Below are 20,371 nucleotides of genomic sequence, written 5' to 3' on the forward strand. Positions count from 1 at the left end.
TGGGGCTTACTAGGTACAATAGAGACTGATCTACAGTCAGGAGCATAGTCAATAAAACTGAGGCTACTTTAAAATTTAGGTTGTAACAGTGCCACATATTAGGTGGGAGTTCTTCAGATTCACAAAACTTAATTTATTGGATTTCATTAGGTCTTCCCTCTACTCACTGCCAACCTTATTGTCACTGTATTTTCATTACCATATCTCATGTCTAGCTGTCAATTTAGTGTACTGTATAGAATAGCAGACGTAATGGCATTTGTATTCAAACAGTCTTGGACGAACAGCAGAATTGTGACTCTAGGAAAGTGACTTAATTTCCCTGGGCTTTAGTTTCATCTGAGATCTCTCCCAGTTCTATGTTATTATCATCCCATGATTTAGCCAAACAACTGATCATTTAGAAGACAACCAGTTTATCTGAATTCAGCTGTTTTCCAAATGTAGTAATTAATTGTTTAAAATAATTCTAACCATTTAAGGCACATATTTAGACCAGTTCTCACATGTGGACATTTATTTCCTATACCTTGCAATACCATTGCCTAAATTCCATAGATATTAAGGGAGTCACAAAGGTTAGAGAAGAATAAGTAAACGCTCAGGGAGAAATGGGAGGAAAACATAGTGTGTCACACATCAATGCACTTTGACTTTTTTTTTTTGCCATTGAAACAGAAACCCCTCTTGTCTTCATGATTAGTGAAACCACTAGAAAACAGAAATGTAGGGTGGGAGATAGAATATTATGACAGAATATACTCTCTTAGACTACTGTGGCTAAGAATTGGCACCAGGACATGGATGAAGAAAATAGAGTTGTGTTCCACACCTATTTTCTCCATTTCCTCATCCCAATGTCCATCTTTGAGATAGCAGCTGAAGGGTTTCTGTCCTGAACAACACTTTTATTTCCCATCATATATTTATTTTTGTCTGAGAAAAGTCATGGGTTACAACTTCTATCAAAAGTTTTTCTTGTTACATTTCCAGGGGTCAGTCAGTTTTGCTGTAAGAACCAAGTCACCATTTGCATCCATGCTCTGCCTTCATCTCCCAACATCAAGATACAATGCAAAGAACGCTCAGGGATAGTACACAAGCAGGAAGTTATCTTTCATGATCATGACTCAGAAAATCTAGATATCAAATCCAACTCCATCACTTTCCAGAGGAAGAAACTGAGGCCCAAAGAAGCAGGGCTCATCCAAGGTCACATGATTACTAAGGGGTAGGACTGGGATTTAATCTTACATTATTTGACTCTACATCTAGCATCTTTTGTGCTCCATTGAGCCCAGGTGACAACACCAAAGTGGATTTCAATTTTGTGAGAGAAATAGTACTTAATAGACCCAATCAATGAAAAAAATAACAAGGAAACTATTATTTCATATAGGGCAGTAAAATATTATTTTTTACAAGGATTTTCATCTTATAGAAACCAGAAATAGGAATAGAAATAAAAATAGAAATAGAAATGGAAATATATATATATATATAAGATGACCAAATGTCCAAATGTTAAATTATACAAATTGTATTTTTGCTTATGATAAACATATAAAATACATACATCTCTCCTTTGTGGAGTAGATAAAATTCTTCTTTGATTTTATTTAAAGGTAAAACATGTATTATTAATTGGTCCAAGTCAAATATTTTTGCCATGAAATCATAGTTTTGGGAGGTCATCTTTGCTTTTCCAACCTTAAAAAAATTAAGCACCAATATTTCACCCTCTGTAAAATATAAAAAATCAGTTAACAAATATTTGTCAAGAACTTATTATATGCCAGGCATTGGGGGAATAAATGAAGACAACAATGCTTTCTGCACAGAGAGTACACATTATAATGGGCATTTGGATTGTCTGAGGGGGACTTAGAGAAATAAATGGACAAGAAGAGAATAGTTTTGAGAAGTGGTATGTGACACTGTGTGTGTGTGTGTGTGTGTGTGTAGACAGGTTGCCATCTGCACTAGTTATGTAACCTAAATCAATGAAATCATTAATCCATTGAACATTAAAGTATATTTCATTTTAGACTTAAATATGACAGCCTTTATTTTATGATCTTCTTTTCTTATATCAAAGAAAAGTCTAATGACATACTTGTAACATATGAGAGATCTTTTTGACAAGAATAGGGTCAAGGGAGGTTGGTTCAAATCCTTTCATGGCTATCATGTCCTTTACCCAGCTAATTAAAGTCTTACTTTATCCAAGAGACCTTTTCTAACTAACTTCCCTCCGTACCGATCATGCCCTCTGTGAACTTTAATTATAGCCATATAAAGGCTTGTATCTATATCTCACTTCATAATTTACAAAATAGTCATATTCAAACAACCCTGTAATGGAGGTAATGCAAATATTTTTAAGTTAAGAGAACTAAGACTCAAAGAGGATGATGCCTTATTCAGTCACTTGTTCAGAACTCCACATTGTGCCCTTTGCATTGCGCCAAACTATTATATTATTTTATTAATGTCATATTTCACTCTATTATAATTGTTAATAATTTATTGACACATTATAATATGGTATTCTCTTGTTGGGTTTTTGTTTCTAGTGTGAAAATCAAGCATTGATCCTTTATTTTCCATTCTGTAATTGATTCAATTCTGTTACCTTATTCTGTATTTTATGTAACAACCTAAGCCTTTTCTTTGTCTCTGAGTGAAGATGCTCCTGAGTTCAAAAGTTCAGTCTTCTTCTCTCATAGGTAGATGCCAAAGTTTATTCTTCCTATCAATCACTTTTAATTAAAGAAAAACTCTGAGCTAAGTTTAAAAGGTTCAATACTCTCATAAAACACTTGAACTCTAAAGGAATTATTGTCTCAGCACCCCCTGCAAATCACGTTGTGCCAAGGAAACTTGTTAGCTTCATAATTTCATCTCTTGAGAAACTCCACGACATCTGGGTGCCATCTTTGAGGGCCCCAAAACTGACCTGGTACGTTCGCACAAGATCTACTGGCTATCTTTATCCCTCTTTGCCAATTAAAGGTGGTCTTATCTTATTCCCAGGAGCCAGTGACTCTACTACCCATAGCCTGCTATCAATAGACTCAGAATATAGATGATCCCATAAATCAATAAAGCATTCCTCTGAGACAGAAAAGAGTGGTCTTGGTCCTATGTGTGCATAAGCCTGCTTTCCTTAATGTTGTCCTCACCCCCACAATGCTGCCAACCCTCTAAACAATTGTATCATTTTATCACCTACCCTGTTCTTATAAAAAGGAGTTGCATCTCCATCTTGGAGCTGTTGGCTTAACTGAGGCAGCCATTAACCCAATCTATTAACAGGTTTGTGCCCTGTCAATAAACATACCTTACACTATCTTCATTGAATTTCATTCATGACACTTTTCTAGGCAGTGCTTTTTAGAGTGCCTTATAATGACTGTTTACAGAGTGCTAGAACCTGTCTTGTGTGATCTTTACAAAATCCTTATAAGTTTGGTAGTGCAACATCATCACCATTGACCAGACACAGAAATTGTCTTTGTCTTTCCTCCCTGATCACATCAGACCACAGAAACTATAAATGTTTTGACCTGATGTGATCATACTGAGAGCAATTGGACTTTTCTCCCCTTCTTGTTTTTATGTATTTTGGAAAATAGTTCTGGATAATTTAGATAATCCATTCTCACTATACTGAGGGATGGAAAATTCTAGGGAGAATTGGGGAGAAAGCAGGAAACTATGAAGTCTAGTATGAAGTACTGACATGATGGGAAGAGACACAGCCTGGATGTGTGAGGAGGGAAGTGCAAACAGAAGTAACTCACTGTAACTCTACGTGGGGTTGAAGGCAGAGGACCACCTAGGAAACAATAAAGAATTCCTGTATGTCCTACCATCACCAGAATCTTTTCATGTAAGGCTCAGCATTATGGGAAGTACGAATAAATGGAGGCTCAAGAAAATTGGAAGAGTGAGATTTTTGAGTTATTAAATCAAATTCTAAGACTTGTTCTTATACACACCAGTATTAGAGAGCTGGTCCCCTAGGAAAGGAGGGTAGTGCCATCTTTTGAAGAATAACTGGCCAGTCAAACTGTAGAGGCTAGGGAATGGATTGAGAAGTGAGCACAAGGAAGCATGGGCAGTGGAGGGCAGCATCACTGATGACATGATCATCATCTCCTGGGAGTTTAGAACTACGATAGCCGAGCTAAGAGAAAATATGGCAACTGGAAGCATTAATGGGAAGCAGCAACTGGTAAGTAACAGTAGTAAGCAACTCAGCAATAACACTCTCTGAGTACAGGTCTACACAAGTCTCTTAAGGGAGAAAGTTATTCACATTGTGTTTATTGTTATATTCTTTGGACTCAGGTATGAGTCCTGTCAGTTTCCATTAATACTTAAATAAAAACATTAACATTTTGAAACTTGTAAGCCTATAAGGGGCAGCTGGTAATAACCCTTTGGAAGGATCAGACACTAAATTTCCCAGGTCATCTGGGTGGGTCAATGAGTCCCAGAGGTCTCCAAAGGGCAACCAGGACCCTTTTGTCAAGTGGGAACCTGTGAAATATGTTGAATTTGTAAGCTTTTCAAAGACAGGGATGCAGTCTTCTACTTTCTTTACATAGCCAAGATAAGTAGTATAGTACTTTGAATATCGCACAAACTTAATTAATGCTTCACCTGGTTGATCGCAGTCCTTCATTCTCAAAGAGGACCAAAATGACATCACTATGTTAGAGTCAAGTTACAGTGTGTCCCACTGTGACTGATCACCTAACCCTACTCTAAACAAGTCAATTAAGGAATGTTCAACTTTCAATAATGAGAACAATTAGGGAGTAAAATTGGCCAAATTTTTAAAGTCCTTTATTCTTTCTTGATTTCTCATTTTCTTTTTTTCTCTTATTTATTTGAAAGATGTTTAAATTTTTTTTTCATCTGGAAACTATTTATACATATGTTACAAGGTATAGACTAAAATTTGGGGCAGCTAGGTGGCACAATGGAAGAGTGCAGGGCCTAAAGTCAGGAAGACTCATCTTTCTGAGTTCAAATCTGGCCTCAGACACTTACTGGCTGTGTGACCCTGGGCAAGTCACTAAACCCTGTTTGCCTCAGTTTCCTCATCTGTCAAATGAGTTGGAGAAGGAAATAGCAAACCACTCCAGTATCTTTGCCAAGAAACCCCCAAATGGGGTTATGAAGAGTCACAACTGAAATGATTGAATGACAATAGACTAAAGCCATGGAACATTTTAATGCTGACACAGAATAAAGACTTCATCTAGTCTCACCCTCTCGTTTTACAGGGAAGGAAACTGAGGCTCAGAAGAACTAAAGTACCTTGACTTTGGCTGCACTACTAATTATTAAAGGAGTGAGAGTTGGGAATGGAATCTTTTCAACATGATTCTGGTGCTTCATCACCTACACCACGCTAACTCACTGAGGTTTCAAGTATGCCAGAGCATTGATAGAAAACGACAGGAAAGATGGTAGATTTGATGGGGAAGATAATGCAATATAGGGGCTTTCAAAATAGTATTTAATGGAGATCATGAAATTAAGGGCTTCACTCTGTTACCTGATCCATGTGAAATGACACCCCTCCTAGCTTCCCCACCCTTCACCACCAACAGTAGAGTAAAGCTCAGCCTGTACTTATTTGTCAGGACCAATAGCATACAGCATGGCTAATGCTGGCTTCAGAAACAGGAGACCTGATTTTGAACAAAGGAACTGATATTTACAAGCTACAGGACTCTGGGTAAATTACCTCTATGAGCTTTAGTTTCTTATCTGTAAAATGGGGACAATACCTTCCACAAAGAATTTTTCCAAGGAAAGCAGTTTGTAACTTTTAACCACTTTTAAATACTACAAATATGAGTTACTATTATGAGGTTCAACTCTTCTGTTGAATCCATAGACTTCTGTAGTTAGCTATTTACTCTAATTTTGGAACTGAAGGTGCTATTTATCAATCTAGGAAATTTGTCTGCGTGACTGCATATTCACTACACAAAATAATGAAACAAACCAGAACCTCCAGTCACACACATGAATGTAACTGGTTTTTAAAAATTTTTTAATTTACTATTATTGCATTGTGAGAAATCATTACTAAGAAGACTATAGATTGTCTTAAGACTTATATGAACTAATGCAAAGTGAAGTAGGCAAAATCAAGAAAACAATACACAATGACACCAATACAAATGAAAAAGAAACCCCACTTCCCCCCCCCCCACAAAAGTGAATGATGTCTGACTTAAATGCCTAAGATTGGTCCCAAAGGAGAGGTTAGAAAATACACCTTCCTTCCCTTCTTTGCAGAAGTAGGGGCTATGGATGTAGATTGAATATTGTCAACATCGTTCAACTTGGTGGACAGTTTGGTTTTGCTGAATTCCCTCCCTCCACAACCCCACCCTTTATTATTCTTTGTTACCTGAGATGCTCTGTGGATATGGGAGGATGGACACAGGTATTTGGAAGTAAATTTGATGGAAAAAAAGATATCAATAAAAATTAAAATATAAAAGAACTTTTATCCACAAAAATAACATCCAGGGAAAGTATTTTTATGGTTTCTAACTCAGAATGAACAAAATTTTTTGAAAATTTGCATTAGAGGTGCCAGTATTGAGAGACCAATCAGTGTAAGACCTGAGTAATTCTTTTTCCTCTTTGACATCTTCAAATTCCTCCTTTAGGTGGTTCTCCATACTTCGCTCAAAGAATCCCCCCTTTTTTTTTCAGTGGCATGCTTGTTAAAAAATTTGAGATCATAGCCTTTCACTTGGCAAAGGACACGTCAGATGTCTAGCTTCTTCTACCTATGTGCCAATACCTTTTTCATCTACCTTCAGATGTACCCACCACTGTGGCCTCTCCTCTAATTGGTGCATTCCTGTCAAGGACTGCAATATCATGAAGAACCCAGGGTATTTATGGTCATTTCTCTCCTGGTTGTACTCTTTACCCTCTGGACTTTTCCTCCTTGCCTTCACACTTCACTTTCTCCTTCAGCTCCCTTATAAAGATTCTGAAGATCACCTGGCAGGATAAGATACAAGACACTGAGGTCCTTTTTCAAACTAAACTTCCAAGCATTCAAACTCTACTGCAGAGAGTGCAACTCTGACAGGCTGACCACATTGTTTGAATTGCAAACAGATGCTTGCCTAAAAGACTAATGGAGAACTCACACAGGGCAAGAGCTTACATGGTGGTCAGAAGAAGTGATACAAGGACACTCTCAATGTCTCTCTTGAGAACTTTGGAATTGAATCTGTGACGTGGGAGACACTGGCACAGGACCACCCAGCATGGCATGCCCACATCTGAGAAGGTGTTGTGATTTATGAGCAAAGCAGAATTGAAGTAGAGAATCCACCCCAAATGTTCACATGGGCTAATTGTGCCCAACCTGTGGTAGAGTATTCCAAGCTCATATTGGTCTGATCAGCCACAGTCAGATGCATTATAACTTGACTCTAACATAGTGATGTCATTTTGGTCCTCTTCAAGAATGAAGGACAACAACCGATCATGTGTAGTCATCCCACGTTAGAATGTAAGCTCCTTGAGGGTAGGGGCTATCTACTTATCTATTTTTTTACTTGTATTTGTATTCTTAGCACAGTGCCTAGCACATAAGAAGCACTTAATAAATACTTTATCTGTCTATTTGCAATAGCCATCCCCTCCCTTCTATTTCTCAGCTACATATCTCCAAAAACACGTCCTTTCCAGGTATATCCAGTGAACAGCAGCATGGGATCATAAGTGAGCATTTTAGGTGGTGGAGGGAATCCTACAATCACACTGGTCTCATATGATAGAAAGCCAGGACATCAATCTGATGCATAAATGAAAGAGAAAATGTGATTCTTATAGTATTTGTCAGAGTCAGAAGAGATCTATGTCTTGTTCCCTTGTCAACATTTAACACAGCCCTCCAAATCCATGGATCAACAATCTATTCAATGCTTAATATTTACTAGGCACTGTGCTAAGTAAGTACTGTTTATACCAGAGGTTCCCAAACTTACTTGGCCTACTGCCCCCTTTATAAAAAATTACTCAGGGCAGCTAGGTGGCATAGTTGATAGAGCACTGGCCCTGGAATCAGGAGGACCTGAGTTCAAATCTGACCTTGGATACATGATACTCACTAGCTGTGTGACCTTGGGCAAATCATTTAACCTAGTAACCTTGCCAAAAAAAAAATTACTCAGTGCCCCCCTGGAAATCTTTCTTTAACCCTGTAATGTTTTTTTATTTGCAGAATTTCAAAAAATATATATCAAATATAGAATATATATATTTTTAAATGATGCATCTTAAATTCAATAATTTATTTAAAATTTGTGGGTTGTTTTCCTGCATTGAAATTTTGATGATGCAATATCATGTCATGTAACCATATAGTATTGTGTTATACATTACATGCACATATTCTTGCCAATATATGCTGGACTTCCCGACAATGCTCGACATGCTTGCCTTCCATCACTTGCTTGTTAAGACCTGTCAACAGACTTGACCACTGATTGGTTGTAACTTGCATTTTGTGTGTTTATTTGGAAAATAATGTAATCGCTATGACTTTAACTCTGTTATGCAACAGATGAAACCTGTACAAACAGTTAAAAATTTTTTTTCTTATCTTCTCTCCTTTCCTTATGCTTCCACTGCCCCTTTATTTTTGTTCAACACCCCTCAATTGCACCTGAGGCTCCTACCACCCCCATGGATCATTCCAATGTCCTCCATGGGGCAGTATTGCCCACTTTGGGAATTCACGGTTTATACCAATTAAAAATGGAATAGTTCTTTCCCTTGAGGACCCTGCATTCTCTAGGCAGGGGAACAGAATGGTAGTGGTGATGTGTGGGGAATAAGAAGCAACAACATGTACACAAATAAGTATAAAACTATACAAAGTAAATTCAAGTTAATTTGGATGTGGAGTTCCTCCGAGGAGGAAATAGTTGAGATTTGAGGGAAACCTTGGTTTTTATAAAACAGAGGTGAAGATAGAATTCATTCCAGACATGGAGAACCAATTGTACAAAGGAAAGGAGAAGGGAGATGCATGTTATCTCAAGAAATTGAAGCACGCCCCCACATTTACATAACTTTAGTTCCATGTGTAATGAATCCTCTTTTAATAATTGTAGAAGCCTGGCAGTTCTTAGTTCAACCCCTTTTGTGTGCATTTTCCCCCTCCAAGGCAGGAAACAGAAGGTAGAAAAAAATAGGATCATAGATTTAGAGAGAAAGGAGCCTAAAGATTATTCTAATCTAACACTCTCGTGAATAGCTATGAGGCAACTGAGGCACAGATAGGTAGAACAGTTTTCTGAGGGTCACAACATAGGAAAAGGCAGAGCCAAAATCTGAACTCAGGTTTAAAGCTGCAAAGTTCAGTTTTGCAAATTCAGTATTATTTTTTCTGCAGCAACATGCTGTATTTAAAAAAAATAACTTTCTCATTCATGGTATTTTCAGCACTAAAGCATTCTAACAGCAGTGTCATCAACCATACTGCCTAAGATGAACCATTAATAAAACTGGACCCAAACTTGTAAACCATTCACTTTGTTGATTTTTCATTAAAGATTTAAAAAGAAATAGGAAACTGTATGTATACTGGATAGGTAACTTCTTGCTTCCTGTAAGAAAGTTGAGGTTAATGTATATCATAGTATGAGCCCTTTCCTGTATTCTCCCTTTATACACCAGAAAGCAGAAATTCCAGATGGTGAAAGAATATATGAACAAAGACACTATCTGCATCCAGAGAAAGAACTGAAAAATAGAAGTATGTATGGAATAATTTTACATATATACGTATAATACATACATATATATGTATATATTTGTGTCTAATGGTGGGGGGGAGAAAAGAAAAAAAGGAGAAAAAAGAAATTTACATGATAATTTGTTTTTTTGAAAGGAATAGCAAGTTGTGCATAGTAGATTTGCAATTTCATGTGCAATCATCTTTTTATTATACTATGTTATGGAAATGCTTGTTTAATATCCTACATTAAAAATAAAATAAAATTTTAAAATAAGAAAGTGGAGAAGAGGGAAAGGATATGGATCCCTTAGAAATAACTTGTAAGGTTTGCAAAAGAGCCTTTGGTGGCCCTAAAGGTGTCCCTTTTCCTCCTTGTGTCCTTCAGGTAGAGCACAGAGTCAGTCTCTTTTAGAGCACACAAATGGAACCACTTTTCTCCTCATTAGTTTGGGAGGTAGCACAGTGGATAGAGTGTTGAAGCTGAATTCAACAAGACCTGAGATCAAATCCAGCCACAAAACTTACTAGCTGTGTGACTGTGGACAACTCATTTAATCTCTACCTGTCTCTGTTTCCTCATCTCTAAAATGGGGATGATAATAGCACTTACCTTGCAGGGTTATTGTTAGGACAGAATGAGATAATACTTGGAAAAATGCTTTGCACTTTGCTATAAAGCACTGTTTAAATGCTATATAAATATATAAAATATAACATATAACATAAACTATATAAATATAAATATTATTATAAGAAAGTATGTATTTTCCTTGAAATTTTGATTGCTTATATTGTAAGCAATTGATCCTTCTCAAACTCACGAGATAACATTGTAGGACTATTGTTGACTATAGCAATGTAAACCTAATCTGAGGCTTTAGTGAATATCTAAAAATACTTGTCAGTGGGTAAATGAATAAATGCAAACTTTCAACTACTATATCTAGCCAGCCCCAGTCCCCGCTTCACATTACATTTAGCCTTCCACCAGGACACCAGGATTCACCTGATACAGACATCTTGTCATTTGCTTTGCCAACAAGAATCACCCCTTCTCTAGTCTTATATTTCTTGTTTTTGCTTGGAATAATAATCATATCAATACCACTATTGCTACTGGAAATGGTGTGACAATCCACTTACTATCTCTTTAACTCGATGGACCAAGATGCACACTTACATTTGTTAACACCTTGTAGGAGAATATAAAGGCAGGAACTCTCTCACTTTCAGATTTGGATTTCAAGGACCCAGCACAGTGCCTGCACATAGTAGGTGTTTGCTAAATTCTTGCTGATTAATTGATATTAGTTAAAGATACAAATACAGCTTTTGTCTGAATCATATCTGGATTCTAAGGACTCTCTTAATGAATTAAACTATTGGTCAGATTTGAACTGAGGTAGAACATTTAGTCCTAGTTTTCAGATTCTCCTTCCTCCATACTGATTACTCACCACGGTTTCAAGGTGTCCAACAGCCTCAAAGCCTGTGTACCCCACCGAATTGTCAGTCATGTCGTTCAGGACTTTGCTGATGGGCTTTGTGTAATCCTTAGGGCTGATGCACTCAGGGGCTCGTGCAGCCTTGGCCCTCTCAAACTTGAGTGGGTTGATGTCAATTCCAATGATCCGGGAAGCACCGGCTACTTTACAGCCCATAATAATTTAGAGGCCATTTCCTCCCAGCCCAAAGACAGCACAAGTAGATCCAGGGGTGACCTATGGTGATGAAAAATGCAGGACCTTAGTAATCAATGATTGATTCAATAAAATTAAGACTGGAGTAAGTCTGGAATCTTGGGAAAGTTGAAATCTGGAGTCCATTGAAGCCACTGATGAACTGATTGTCCAATAATAAAAATAATCCAAACTTTGACTGAGTCCAAACAAATCCAGATTTCTTCTGTAAAGTTCAGATCCAGTCAAAGGGTCACACTTGAGGACCTAGAGGGCCACATGTGGCCTTGAGGCTGCAAGTTCCCCACCCCTAGCTCTGGGAAAATGGGAAGCAAATTATTTTTTTTTTATCATTTTGAGCAATGAATAAGTTATTTATTGAGTCATGCTAAGATGATTTTAAACCTAACATTAGGGATGAATACCCATTAATTCTGAACCAGCTATAAAGATAGTTCAGAAATAAATAACTGGTACACCCATAAGACCACAAGTTTTTAGAATAGCTCCAAGAAGACCCGATAATGGGATTTTTTTTAAAAGCTTGAACTATATTCATACTGTATAGAATGCGCTATAGGGAGTTTTGAAACCAAATTGTATCTAAGGAATCATTTCCTGCTATCATTGTCCTGGCCTAATTTGAAAACTGTCAGATGATGCTACTTGAGACACTCACAAAATACAATTTGCTTCACCCTTAAAATGTCAGTATACATTGTACTTAATAAAAAATACACGGGTTGTGCTCTAATTGAAACACAATCCAAACTAGAGGGACTCAAACAAAGGAGATGTTGTTGTTTTTCTGCTTTTTTCTATGCCATATTTCTAGCTTGCAGCAGAAAATTCTGGTAGGTATTACACCATTAGAACATGACCTCCTGGAACAGGGATTGACATTCTTTTTTATTTGTTTTCTTTATGATTTGCATTTTATAAGTGCTTGATAAATCTCTATTCATTCATTCATTCAATGAGAGCATTTCTTTTGTGACAAATAAGAATCCTTTGAAATCACTGATGAAACATATTAGAAATTGTACCTATGTCTACATGATGCCAAAATCAAAAGAATTTCAGATTGTCTGAATGTTTTTGTTTCCAGCTATGATATATTTGTAGAAACAAAGCATTTCGGGTGATTAATTGCTTGTTTCATTTTTCGTCCAGGTGTTTGGTACGATGCAGACAACACTCGTATGTAAGGTGTGTTTTGGAAAAGTTTTTTTTAACCTCTGCACCAATCTTTAGTATGCCAAGAAAAGCATCTTTCCTCACCTTGACAATCTTCCTTGCAGCCCCGTAGCCTGTGGAGAATGCGCAGCCCATTAAACAGATCTTCTCAGGAGGAACTTCAGCATCAATCTTAATTACTTAGTTTTCCTCCACCACTGTGTACTCAGTGAAGGTACTGGTGCTTAAGAAACGATAGATTGTCTTTCCCTTGCAGGTAAATCTGACAATTTACATCAGACAATACTCCTTTTTTGAAAAAAACTATTCAATGCATCAAAAGCACTTGTAAATTAATTCAGCTCTATTGTTAGTACAGGGACAGTTAAAAGAAAGTCTCAGTAAGAATGATGAATACTCACAGAAACTTCACATACAGATTGCCATTAGGGAGTATACAGGCAGAGCACTTCCCACACTGTGGGAAGCAAAGTGGGATGACCTTGTCTCCTAAAAGAAAAAAGATCCTGATGTAAGATATTGCCTAGAAATAACCTTTTAAAATAGCCAAAATAATAAATATTTTTGAGCATCTACCATGTGTGTAGGTGTGTGTGTGTGTGTGTGTGTGTGTGTGTGTGTGTGTGTGTATTGATATAAAAAAGTAAAAAATCTGGGTTTGGTCTGCAAAGAACCGCCCTGGGGAGACCCCAATCTGTCAGTGAGTGTAAGAGTAGCCCTGATGATGATGTCCATCAACTGGGGAAATGACTAAACAAGTTGTGCTATATGATTGTAATGGAATGTTATTGTGCTTTAAGACATGCAGGATGCTTTCAGAAAAATCTGGAAAGACTAAGATGAACTGATGCAAAATGAAGTGAACAGAACCAAGAGAATATTGTACACCATAACAGCAATATTGCCTGATGAAGAACTGGGAATGACCTAACTATTCTCAGCAATACAAGGTCCAATACAATCCCAAAGGACTTAATGATGAAACGTACTATCTACCTCCAGAGAAAGAACTGATGTTGACTGAATACAGACTGGAGCGTGTTATTTTTCACTTGTTTTCTTTCATTCTTTTTTTTTATTAGAATCTTCTTGTACAAAATGACTAATATGGAAATGTTTTACATGATTACATATGTATAACTTGTATTTGACTACTTACAGTCTCAGGGAGAGGGGAGAGACCCTTCAGGGAGGGATAGTATTTGGAACTCAAAACTTTTTAAAAAATGTTAAAAGTTGTTTTCACATGGAATGGGGTGGGGATTATATATATTAACCCTGAGGGAGTGGTACACTATATTATAGGAGTTATATAATTTTCAGTATTAAGAATGTAACTTGCTAAGGGTCACATAACAGAAGCAGGTTTGAACATAGCTCATCTTTTATTTTTTTTGTTAAATTAATTTATTTTGAATTATCAACAATCACTTCCATAAGCTTTTGAGTTTTAAATTTTTCTCCCTCTCCCTCCCCACCTCCCTCCCCAAGACAGTGCACAATCTGATATAGGCTATACATATACATTCCTATTAAACATATTTTCACATTAGTGATGTTGTAAGGAAGAATTAGGACTAATATGAGAAACCACCAGAAAGAGGAAACAAAACACAACAGAAGAGAAAAAATAGCAAATAGTATGCTTTGATCTGCATTCAAACTCCATAGTTCTTTCTTTGGATGTGGATAGCATTTTCCATCATGAAGTCTTTGGAGATGTCTTAGATCCTTGTATTGCTGAGAAGAGCTAAGTCTATCAATATTAGTCATCGCACAACATAGCTGTTTCTGTGTACAATGTTCTCCTGGTTCTGCTCATTTCACTCAGCATCAGACCATACACATCTTTCCAGGTTTTTCTGAAGTCAGCCTGGTCATCATTTCTCATAGCACGATAGTATTCCATTACACTCATATATCACAACTTGTTCAGCCATTCCCCAATTGATGGGCATCTTCTCAATTTCCAATTCTCTGCCACCACAAAAAGAGCTGCTATAAATATTTTTGTACATGTGGTCCTTTTCCCATTTGTGTGATCTCTTTGGGATATAGCCCTAGAAGTGCTCTTGCTGGGTCAAAGGGTATGCACATTTTTATAGCCCTTTGGGCATAGTTCCAAATTGCTCTCCAAAATGGTTGGATCATTTCACAACTCCACCAACGATGCATTAGTGTTCCAATTTTCCCACATCTTCTCCAACATTTATCATTTTCCTGTTTTGTCATGTTGGCCAATCTGATAGGTGTGATGTGGTACCTCAGAGTTGTTTTGATTTGCATTTCTCTAATCAATAGTGTTTTAGAGCATTTTTTCATATGGCTATAGATGACTTTAATTTCTTCATCTGAGAACTGTCTGTTCATATCCTTTAACCATTTATCAATTGGGGAATGACTTGTATTCTTATAAATTTGACTTAATTCTCTATATATTTTAGAAATGAGGCCCTTACCAGAGACATTGGTTGTAACAATTCTTTCCCAATTTTCTGCTTTCCTTCTAATCTTGGTTGCATTGGCTTCGTTGGTTCAAATACTTTTGGATTTAATGTAATCAAAGTTATCTATTTTGCTTTTTGTATTGTTCTCTATCTCCTGTTTGGTCATGAATTCTTCTGTTCTCCATAAATCTGATTGGTGAACTGTTCCTTGCTCTCTCAGTTTGCTTACAGTATCAGCCTTTATATCTAAATCAGAACATAGGTCATCTTTCTGCTGAAACTGGCACCATACTATCTCTGATAGTCATATCAGTACTTTTATGTGGTATCAAAGAGCTAGCCATAAAATGGGTGTCTACTGATTGGGGAAATCCTTAAACAATTATGGCTTATCAATGGAACAGAATATAATAATGCCTTATGAAATGAACATGAAAAATCCAGAGAAATATGGTAATAAAGATGTTAAAGAGGGAGTTTCTTCCTCTGCTCCCTTCTCCAATCTCAGTTGATGGAAGGCCCAAATTGTAATGATATGTTAACTAGGTTATAGAGATGAGTCCCAACCCTTTGTCGGATGTGAGTACTTCTCTTATTGAGTCAAAAAAGCAGCAAAGTGATTGAGTAAACAAATTAGCTATACCTCTGGGTACTTTAAATACCTAATCTCTGGATGAATTCAAAATTCCAGACTTGGAAATCCGAACCTGACAGGTACTTTTGGAGGAGATTGGGGATTAGGGAGAGGACAGAGGGAGAATTTGTTCACTTTCCACCCTCTACTCCCAAATTCACATTTGCCATTTAACTTTGAGAGGGAGCTATTTAACCATCAGGAGACACTAAATCCTGCAAGAAGCAGAGAAACTCACTCCAGACAGATGTGGTTATAGTGTTAGTTTCCCAAGGAGGGATTATTTTCAAGGAACGTGACCCCTTGCAGCGGAAAAGAAAGTAGGACCAAGAAGGGCACTCTGCCCTGAGAACTCAGATGAGCAATCTGCCAAAAAAAGATGTTGAACCCAATACTGCAGAAGGACCCTAAGAAGAGAGAAAGGAATTCTCTGCCCTATAGTACTAGGAGAAAATCTAGACTTGCCTTTGCCATGTATGTATCCCATATGTGCAACATACTACCATTATACTCTAGGTATGAACCCACTCTTTCCATAAATATTGTGTCTATTTGTGAGAGTGTGCCCCAGGTTTATGAGGCAGAAGGGCGATGTTTTGGAATCACTTTTCTTACCATGTTATTTGTGCCTTTGTATCCATTGGCTGATTGTTAATGCGAAAAAACACTGTTGGAGGCTCATAAGCCATGGTATTCAAAGTGTGGACCCAAAGGGTCTAGAACCCGAAGTGTCAGCCAACCTTTGGGGAATACTCCAGCTGTGGGTGCTGCATTTGTATGAGCTGATACAGAGTAGGGAGAAAAAAAAACAGACTTGGAGAAATACTATAAACAATTACAATGACGTAAGTGAAAATTGTTGTTTGTCTTTCATTTTCAGAGAGGACCAATGACATCATGGGGTGATGTCTTGACTTGCACCAGAATTGGATTTAAGTGAGGTAGAGTTGCACACAAAATCATCAGCCTCACTCTCTCTTCCAGAGTCATTGAAGTTCAGTTGGCAAGATAAAAGTCAGGATGACTGGCCATGGCCCAGGGTTCAGTGCATGATCTTGGCATCTTTTACGTCTGACCAAGCTCTAAGTGCTCCATGGTGCCTACTTCAGATGCCTTCATGGCCATTGGAACAAATTGTTCTCATTCACCCATTCCACTGGTAGAAGTCTTCGGATGTTTGGGGTAGACACCCCTCTAACTCATTGGCAGATTTAAGACTTGTTGGTTACCTCAACCTGGTTTAACCTGTCTGCCAAGACAGTTTACTGGGGTCTGACTGCTGCAGGTGCTATAACTTCTTGGAGCCACAGGTGAAAGATGGATGAAAGGTGAATGAGTAGCCCTGAAAAGGGCTCAGCAAGTCCTTATACCAGAGGTGTTAGTCCTCCTTGTACAACGCCCCCCAACACCCCAAATGAAAAAACCCTATAATGGGAAGTCAATCTCTCAGTATCTATAAAAAAAAATATTGGTCATGGAGAACACAGAATAAAATATACCTCCTTCATCTTGCTAGAGACTAATGGGGCAGACTGCTGCATTCATTGTTAGATGTAGTTATATTTGTTTAACTTTTTCTGTTGAGGTTGGAGATTGAGGTATATCTAGAAATGACTATGATACGGAAAGAAAAGGCATCAATAAAACTAAATTTTATGAAGAAAATCCCTATTTCAGGAATTAGGGTGATATATTTCCATTCTCTTCATTTAAGGCTTGTGTTTTGCTTATTATTTACAAGTCTCAGGTGATTCTTAAACTTTTTTGTGTCCCAGACACCTTCAGCTGCCATCTGGTGAAGCCCATGGACTCTTTCTCAGAATAAGATTTTTTTTAATTCATGATATAAAATTCATAGAGGATTACAAAGTAAAGGAATTATACAGAAATATAGTTATCAACATATTTTTAAAAATTCATAGACCCCAAAGCTAAAAACCCCTCCCTTACCTGGTTTTATTTTAGACACCCCTTCTCCAACACTCTATAATCCCAGTTGCTTCATGCCCCACAATTACTGGAAACTTAGTGAACAGGGTTCGCTCATTACATGGTCATCTGAGCGACAAATTCCAAAATCTGTGGCCAAATTCCAAATTCCAAAAAGTGGCCAAAATCTACATGGGAAGAGAAAGACAACTGATCTTAAAAGGTAACAGGGAATCTTGGAAGTAGTTGGAAGGGAGCATTTTGATCACTTTTGTTGTTAGAAAACTGCCTTTATTCTATTAGTAGTTGGGGAAAAAATTAACTGATATAGAAAAAAAGTTTAGTCAGCTGGAGAGGAATAAGAAGGGGCACTTTGGCCACCAACTAAGAGAATGGGTAACAAGCTCCCCCAGGAGATTAAGGGGAGTCACCACTGGAAGAGGAAGAAATAAAGAAAAGATGTATATACCAAAGACGCTGCATTTTGAGTTCCAACCAATCACTCCAATTCGGAACCACCTCACTGCTTTAGGGTGGAACTAATTCCCCATTCACAGATCCCAGCTCCAGGGGTTGGGCAGACACTGAAGTGTGTTGAACAGAAAAGGAACTGCTAATGGCTGCCATTCACTGGATAAACTGACAAAAGGGGATTTCAAATGTTTTTCCATCTGACTTTATGTTCAAATGCACTTTCTTAAAACAAACAAACAAAACAACCCAGAGACCTTCTGTAGAGATAACAAATATCAATATTAGGAAATCCAATTATACAAAAAATACTCCATCCAAGCTGGGGTAGATAAATTTATTTTTTTAGTAACACATTAAATGGCACTAATTGCATAGTAACTAAGGTAAATAACGTGAAACCACAGAACTGCTGTATGGGGACTTGCTGTCTCTGACTAGGTCCCTTTTTCAAATAATTGAATAATACCCAGAGTTGTACGAAGAAAAGCCTTATAAGAGGTTCTGCTCTGAAGTGACTCCACATTTATTCCCCAAAAGGCCCTGAAGCTGACAGCAACAGGATATGTTAGGTAATAAAAGTAGTTAAAACCCAATTCACCCAAGTTATCACTTTTTTTCTCTTTTTAGAAAGAAGCAAGAAGTTAAATATTCCCTTGAATTAGTGCCAGATGTGCTGGTTGGGAGAACGATGAAGGTTATTAAGAGTAATATCAGAAGGACCTGTGGTGTGGACAGATGTGTTGGACACATGTGTCAGACACAGATTGTCATTAAGCAATCATGGTTGGTTTCTAATTACTAGTGGCAAGGTGATTTCTGATTTGTAAATCTCTTCAAGTAAATTAAAGATAAATGGAAAAGGCCAGTAAGCATACACTACAATTAATAAACAGCACTTTAAAAATTAACCTAGTGAGGCCTTGGGTTTTCCACTGTGTTTACAAGACAAGGCATTCATACTTTTTCTTTCTACGTCTGGCACGCAAAGCCGCTCTTGCGGCCATTTCAAAAACCACCCTCACACCTTCTTTGGTCTTTGCTGAACACTCCATATAACCAAATGCCCCAATCCGATCTGCCATATCTCTGCCTTCTTCAGGTTTCACTGGCTCCTGTTTCTTCTTGGTCAGCTCACGTCTTACGCGCTCGTCATTTCGAAGATCCTTCTTGTTCCCAATCAGGATAATGGGCACGTTGGGACAGAAATGCTTCACCTCGGGGGTCCACTTGTCTTGGACGCTTTCTAAACTCTCAGGAGTAACAATGGAAAAACACATAAGTACAACATTGGTATCCGGGTAGGAAAGAGGTCTAAGGCGATGATAATCTTCTTGACCGGCTGTGTCCCACAAAGCCAACTCCACCTGTTTTCCATCCACTTCAATGTCTGCTACATAATTTTCGAACACGGTGGGCACATAAAAGTCAGGGAATTGGTCTTTGCTGAATACAATCAGCAAGCACGTTTTCCCACACTCATCGTCACCAACTATAACCAGCTTTTTGCGGATGGCGGCCATAGTTTAGACGGTTCACGAGTCTCTGCACGCGGGGCAAGCTGCCACGTTCTAGAATTCAGATAGTTTTTACAGAAGAAACCGGCGGGAGCGCGCGCAGGCAGCGGCGGCCCATTTCCATCCTTGCGCAGTGCAGTTTATATTTTAAGATGATTCCCTTGTTACAAATATATCAATGCTTCTACTGTGTTGAGGGTTTTGCCTACAATTTAGCAATTATGTGGATTATGACACTCAATTAGATGGATAAACTAACCCATAAGAGCTCTTTCATCAACACACATATGCATGTTCGTTCATCTGTACACATGTACATACACATACATGTAATGTGTACATTTGGCACAGAGAATACATCAGTTAATTCACCTTAAATAGGAGGAGGAGAACAGGTTGAATAGCTTTCAAAATGTTGCGATCTACTTTAGGAACCTCAAACTTTTATCAGCAAAACAGTCAATCTTTTTTAAAAAATTGTAAATAAGGAATAGAGTGCCAGATGTGTAGTACGGAAGACTTGAGTTTCCTTTCCACCTCAAGATACTTACTAGCAGTATGACTCTTGGCAAGTCACTTAACTCTGGGTACACCCTCCTCCACAAGGCTCTGTCCTGAGCCCTGTCCTCTTCTCTCTCTCTCTCTTTCTTCTTCTTCTTCTTCTTCTTCTTCTTCTTCTTCTTCTTCTTCTT

General features: G+C 37.8%; 1 protein-coding gene and 1 pseudogene across 2 annotated transcripts; both read right to left on the reverse strand.

Moving 5' to 3' along the window:
- LOC114036735 overlaps nt 1-20,371 on the reverse strand; it is a 40,839-nt pseudogene that overhangs the window by 1,958 nt on the left and 18,510 nt on the right.
- Nucleotides 19,104-19,685, reverse strand: LOC114036736 (transforming protein RhoA-like). 2 transcript variants are annotated; one of them, XM_027853411.1, is made up of 2 exons: nt 19,530-19,685; nt 19,104-19,277 (listed from the first exon to the last, which is right to left on the reverse strand). In XM_027853411.1, exons 1-2 carry the CDS (start codon nt 19,683-19,685, stop codon nt 19,104-19,106), a joined length of 330 nt encoding a protein of 109 aa, XP_027709212.1. The 2 variants fall into 2 exon arrangements, with proteins under 2 accessions (XP_027709212.1, XP_027709211.1); XM_027853410.1 differs by having other exon boundaries at nt 19,104-19,685.

Source organism: Vombatus ursinus, unplaced genomic scaffold (genome assembly GCF_900497805.2).
Source record: "Vombatus ursinus unplaced genomic scaffold, bare-nosed wombat genome assembly UNPS02009975.1, whole genome shotgun sequence".
Lineage (NCBI taxonomy): Eukaryota > Metazoa > Chordata > Mammalia > Diprotodontia > Vombatidae > Vombatus > Vombatus ursinus.

What these genes read in the sequence shown, in the direction of transcription:
- LOC114036736 (XM_027853410.1), bottom strand. Translation starts at nt 19,685, where the DNA reads ATGGCCGCCATCCGCAAAAAGCTGGTTATAGTTGGTGACGATGAGTGT.